The sequence below is a fragment of the Salminus brasiliensis genome, chromosome 17 (genome assembly GCF_030463535.1).
Source record: "Salminus brasiliensis chromosome 17, fSalBra1.hap2, whole genome shotgun sequence".
NCBI lineage: Eukaryota > Metazoa > Chordata > Actinopteri > Characiformes > Bryconidae > Salminus > Salminus brasiliensis.
Window position 1 is genome coordinate 236,578 of NC_132894.1, and position 6,062 is coordinate 242,639.

At 47.2% G+C, this 6,062-nt stretch overlaps 1 protein-coding gene across 2 annotated transcripts; it reads left to right on the forward strand.

Annotated features, from left to right (window-relative positions):
• Positions 1–294: 294 nt before the first annotated feature.
• atp5f1d (ATP synthase F1 subunit delta) lies at positions 295–5,630 on the forward strand. 2 transcript variants are annotated; one of them, XM_072660215.1, is made up of 5 exons: positions 295–530; positions 1,815–1,968; positions 2,381–2,469; positions 4,599–4,729; positions 5,505–5,630. In XM_072660215.1, exons 1-4 carry the CDS (start codon positions 411–413, stop codon positions 4,725–4,727), a joined length of 492 nt encoding a protein of 163 aa, XP_072516316.1. In that variant the 5' UTR covers positions 295–410; the 3' UTR covers positions 4,728–4,729; positions 5,505–5,630. The 2 variants fall into 2 exon arrangements, with proteins under 2 accessions (XP_072516316.1, XP_072516315.1); XM_072660214.1 differs by having other exon boundaries at positions 296–530; positions 5,473–5,630.
• The last annotated feature ends 432 nt before the right edge of the window (positions 5,631–6,062 follow it).

A 6,062-nucleotide genomic window follows, 5' to 3' on the forward strand; every position in this document is an offset into this window, starting at 1 on the left:
CAGAGGAAGCATGTGCTTGTTCTCCAACTCCTAGTGTCTGGAGCACTGCCAGGGGGGGTCAGGGAGAAAAATCTATTAATATTAAAGTGAATTTTTACATAATTGTCTTAAGTCAGAAACAACAGGCAAAAACTAGCAGACAGGCGAGAGAGGTACACTGACTGACTGACTGTTGGAAGCAGAATCGCTTCTATTGTTCTGTGTTCGAGTGTAGTTCAGACTGCTGACTGTGGGAGGAGCTGGGCAAAGGGACTGAAAACTACATTTCCCATGAAGCACAAGCCAATCCTCTCGCACGGGCTTATGGGGAGCTCCGCTGTGCCCTTTCTGTCCGCGCAGTGAGAGGTTGGGGTAGCTCGGGTTTGTCCTGTATCTCTCTGTAAAACAGCATTTCTTCAGACTCCAGAAACATGATGGCAGCCCGGTTCCTCCTGCGCCGCGCGGCTCCGGCGCTCCGGCACGTTCGGTCCTACGCCGAGGCGGCCTCCGCTGCTCCCCAGATGTCCTTCACTTTCGCCTCGCCGAGCGAGGTGAGGACTCCCGGCCTGCTCAGCTCCTCCGCTGAGCCTGTTTATAAGCGTGTAGCAGATCAGCCAGGTGTTATAAACACTGCGGCCTGTTTAGTCTGGGCAAACCGCTGCTTTCCTGCGTTAGCTTGTTGCTAGAGAGCAGCGGCGGGACCCTTCACCCAGGAGCGGGAGCCGCAGTTATCCTCACTAGCTCAGTTAGCCTCGCTAGCCTCAGTTAGCCTCACTAGCTCAGTTAGCCTCGCTAGCCTCAGTTAGCCTCACTAGCCGCAGTTAGCCTCACTAGCCTCAGTTAGCCTCACTAGCCTCAGTTAGCCTCACTAGCCGCAGTTAGCCTCGCTAGCCTCAGTTAGCCTCACTAGCCGCAGTTAGCCTCACTAGCCTCAGTTAGCCTCACTAGCCTCAGTTAGCCTCACTAGCCTCAGTTAGCCTCACTAGCTCAGTTAGCCTCACTAGCCGCAGTTAGCCTCACTAGCCTCAGTTAGCCTCACTAGCTCAGTTAGCCTCACTAGCCTCAGTTAGCCTCACTAGCCTCAGTTAGCCTCACTAGCCGCAGTTAGCCTCACTAGCTCAGTTAGCCTCACTAGCTCAGTTAGCCTCAGTTAGCCTCACTAGCCTCAGTTAGCCTCCGCTAATGTCAGTGTTGAGCTCCATGTGCAGTGAGTGTGTGTGAGTGTGTGTGAGTGTGTGTAAGTGTGTGAGTGTGTGAGTGTGTGTAAGTGTGTGAGTGTGTGTGTGTGTGTGTGTGTGTGTGTGTGTGTGAGTGTGTGTGTGTGTGTGTGTGTGTGTCTGCAGGCTGGCTGGATGGTATGTCTCGTTTTCGGACTCCTCATGCTCCAGATGATGCCGTGATCTTGGCTTTAGTTAGCCTAGCATGCTAGTCCTTTAGCTTCTGAGCTATGACCGTTAGCAGTCCGCTTCACCTTGAGCTGCAGTGGGTTTCTGCAGAGACTCAGCCCGGCCTCAGTGAGCCCAGTGTTTAATTAAAGGTGGGGCTGGAAGCTTCTCTCCTGGCTGTTTCAGCAGGTAAATGTCTTCAAGGTTTAACATTACTTTTCTTTACAGAACAGACCAGTTAAGGTTCTCGTATTCACTCCACAGCTTTGGTTTGACTAAATGTGCAGAATCTCCAGAAAGAGCAGGGTCCTGCAGTGAGGACGTGTGTTAGTGTGCTAGAAATAAGACCACACTTCCATCAGCATTTCACAGAACCAGAACCCGAACCAGCACCCGAAGAGCGTGTTCCTCGGCCGAGTTTCTCCAGCTGTGTTTCTTTGGTCTCTGCAGGTGTTCTTCAAAGAAGCCAGCGTTAAACAGGTAGATGTCCCCACGCTGACCGGTGCTTTTGGCATCCTTCCAGCCCATGTCCCCACACTGCAAGTGCTGAGGCCTGGTGTGGTCACCGTCTTCAGTGAGGATGGGTCTTCAACAAAGTATTTTGGTGAGATTTTGCTGTGAATCAGTAAAAACAGGCTCGGACAGTGTATTTAAAAACTGGAACAATGTTTATATGGTTCACTTTAAACGCCTTTGTCCCAGTAAAGGGAGAGAGATTCAGTGAGCACTGCTCTTTACATATGTTAAGTGTAGAAATTCCAGATTGGTGATGACTGAGGCGCAGCTCCTCCTTTAGGGTGTTCAGTTTTTGTTCTACAATGATGAGATTCTGTGAGACTCAACCTGCTGTTGACGTTCTAGATTGTAGAACACACTGGCTGCTGGATATGAGCAGTATTGATTAGTTTGGTTTAGTGACCTGTAGGTAGCTAAAACAACTAGAGATGATCTTTAATAACTACCCAGACTTGGATCAGTCATATCATGGTACCATGTTGCTCTTGTGTGTTTTGCAGTGAGCAGCGGTTCAGTCACGGTCAACGCAGACTCCTCAGTGCAGCTGCTTGCTGAAGAGGCCGTTCCTTTGGAAAACCTGGACCTTGCTGTAAGAATCTGACCAGACTACAGTCTTACACATTTGAAAGCTGCATCCAGGTCCTGCCTGCACTGGAACACTTTCTTCTGCCAGTTAATTGAGGAATTGATTACAGGAAACTTTTAAAAAGGAGTTTTTGAATAGAATTAAATGGTTGATATTTGTTACAGTAGTGCGAGTTTAGCCATTCATCCTGTTTTACATTTACATTTCTCAGACTCTCTTCTCTAGAGCGACTTACAGAGGAGCTTCACTGTCACTCAGAAAACACCCTTATCTAGTTTATACAGACTAGAGTCCAGAAGATCCTCTAATCTTAGACTCTACTAAATACAGACATCAGTCTGGAGACCCAGTCCTCCACACACTCTGCACACTGAGTCCTCTCAGAAGAGGAGGGTCTTCAGAGTGACTCTGCTGTTCGGTACGCAGGGGAACTTCGTACCACCACTTCAGTGCAGGACAGAAAGAGCCTGGGCGCTTGTCGTGCTTGAAGCTGGAAGGGTTCTTGGTGCTGTTTTGGAGGGAATGACGGCTGTAATGTGCAGGAAAGCTGTGCACTTCAGTGCTCTGTCCCATTTTGGATAGTCCTGCATTAGTTGTGGCGGGATCAGAGAAGCTGCAGTGCCGCTCTTTCTTTTCTAATGTTGAAATCTTGGATATCGGCTAATGCTGATCTGATGTTCCTTCTCTAAAACGCTCTGCCCTCTAGAACGAGCTGCTTGCGTTTGAAGCGCTCCACTTCCGGCGGGGCATCTAAAAGTAGGCTATTGTGCTCGCACTACTTTGCCACTCTTCTGCCCCACAGTGTGCCTGTGTGCTGATTCAGGTTAGATCTGTTGCTGGATCAGATATTGGATCCTGTATCTTCTGTCTGATAGCGAAACCTGGTATCAGATCAGTGCTGTCTGTAAAGGTGATGCAGAAGGAGGAGGAGGAGGAGGTGGAGGGAGCTGACAGATGGTGGTAATTCCAGTCAGTTATCAGATGCAGATGTTCGTAGAAGTTAGGAGCTGGAACTGACGTTACCTTGGCAACCAGACATTACCCTGAGGTAAAGAAATGGAGCCATTTGGTATATTTGAGGCAGTACACACAGTAAGGTCATCTGGTGCAGTTTGCAGTCTGAGGAGTTGTTTTTCAGGACGGAAGCAGATCAGTCCCGTTCAGTGTATTAAATATTAATATTCCTCCTGTGATTTTTTTTTTTTTTTTATATCTGCAGTCATTTTCAGAGATGTGCTCCTTTCTGCTTTTTGTTAACGCGCATTATTTGTCCAACAAACTCAATCTTCTGTCCATAAAAAGCTTCTCTGTCTCCTCCAGACCTGGCTACTGTGCCCCCAAGAGGTTGGCTGTTCAGTTCTGCTGCGTCTGTAGCTCCGCCTCACTTTCAAAAGTTTACGCCCCCATTTGTGAGGGTGTGTTTCTCTGACCAGTTCTTTTCAACCCTGATATTGTGCGTTTTACAAATGATCTGTTAGGGTGAAGGATCAGGTTCTAAGAGTGGACACACCTAAATGGATGTGACCCCCCCCCCCCCCTCATTTAATTGCCTCTGTTACAGTAAATGTCAGCTGTTGAACAGCAGCAGTGGAAATGTGTTTATTTCTTGAACCACTTGATTCCATTGGAGCAGTTTTTCCCGACCAGAGCGCAGAGCACTGTCGAGTTCACTCCTCAGAAATAGATGACTTTTTACTCTTCCCGGTGATGGCAGGGCTCGGGGGCTCTGCGCGGTTAATAAGGAGGGAAAGGTCAGTCCCTGTTGAAGTGGAGCAGATGTGTCAAATCCCCGCTGGGAGACCTTTAACTCCCAGCAATGTTTGGCCTTTACAGCTGTGTAATCACCACCATAACAAATGTCTCTCGCAGGAAAGAGGCCATGTTAATGTGCTCTGGTATCGGAGAGGTGTCGTCACCCCACACCAGTGCTACTGTTTTTCAGTGTTGGGTGTGTGACCCTGCAGTGTACATCATTATGTAGAAGAGCGGCTTTGTGCCAGATGTTTACATCTGTAAATGAAAAATGCAGACTGTGAGGAAAGGTTAAGTTTATATCATGACTTTGAGTTTAAACATCAACAGAAACCAAAGATCTGTTTTATTAGTAGTGCATGATGTGATTCTTCCTGCAGGCGGCTAAAGCTAACCTGGAGAAGGCCCAGTCAGAGCTGCTCAGTGCTTCAGATGAGGCGTCCCGGGCAGAGGTCCAGGTCAGCATAGAAGCCAATGAGGCCATCATCAAGGCTCTGTCCCCTGCTTAGAGGTATGTGTTCAAGATGTGAATTGAGTGAGCTTTTCCAATTACAGCCACGTAGGGCTGCACAGTATTTTATTAGTTAGTTTAGAGATCTTTTGTTTATTAAGAAGTCCCAGATCCCACGTTATGATGCTCCCTGTGTGTCCAAGACGAGAGTAAAATGAATGTTCTTGGGGAGATCTCGATCTGCCTCTGGTAGATCTGTCTTGGAAAATGAGAATCTAATAAGTTAGCCTGGTCATTTGTGATGTCGATGCTCAGATGATCTGTCATGCAGCCCTAAAGCCAGGCATGTTTGGTGTTCAAATGTTGCTCCTTCAGTCGTGTGCTGTGGCTGTGAGGTGAACACTACTAACACTAGGTCAGTCACCCCAGTCAAGTAAATGCCCACACACTTCTCTCCACCCGATTCCAGGTCTTTATTGAGACGGTGTACTTGGCATGAGCACTTTTATTTTTGCGGTTAAGAAAGTGTGTTCTAAACCACACAGCCACCTAAATAAAGAGCTGGAGATGGTTTGAGTGGGTTTAGATGAGTGTGGGCGCGTGGAACAGATTCAGGTGATTATTAGCTTCTAGTGTTTAGCAACATTAGCCTCATAGCTGCAGGGCTAAAGAAGCACACTTTGAACACTGAATATATCTGGAGTGTATCTTCTGGAGTAAGTGGAAATGTCTTCAGACAGACGCCAGACTTTATGAAGGTGATTAATAGTTTCTGTTTGTGTGTGTGTTTTTTCTTTCTACAGTAATTTCAACTGGCGCATCTGTTTGTCTGCAGGTTTGAAGCTTTTCTGGGAAGGTTTCCATCTTTACTTGTTACCCATCCTGAGCGAAGTCAGTAACCGAAGTCATATGGATTGCTTTGTACAGTGGATGAACATACCAATAAATTTATTTGGAACTATTTTGGTTCTTTTTCTTCATGTCGTTGGGTTTCTTTTGAATTATTGATTTATTTTTATTTTCTTTAGGCCTTCAGATTCCAGTGTGCTCCACTGGTGTAGTGACTGATGCAGTACCACATATTGCCAATAGAGGGCAGTAGGAATTTATGAAAATCCAGTCCAATAGGTCTAGTTCTCCACCATGCTTTGCTGAGACAGTCTCAGGGCTCTTTATTTTTATTTGTTTGGAGGAATTTGGAAGTCTGCCTTTGTCTCTCATTTATGCTGAACTCAGACTGCCATGGCGGTGCCAGTGGGTTCTGCCTGTGACAGCGGGACTCTGTGTGAGGAAAGTCTGGGATTTTGATAGGTACGGGTTTACTCTCCAGAGCCGTGATCTTGTGCGGACCAGAGCTTCAGAAGGTCCACAAGGTTTGTTATAAGCCTTAGGA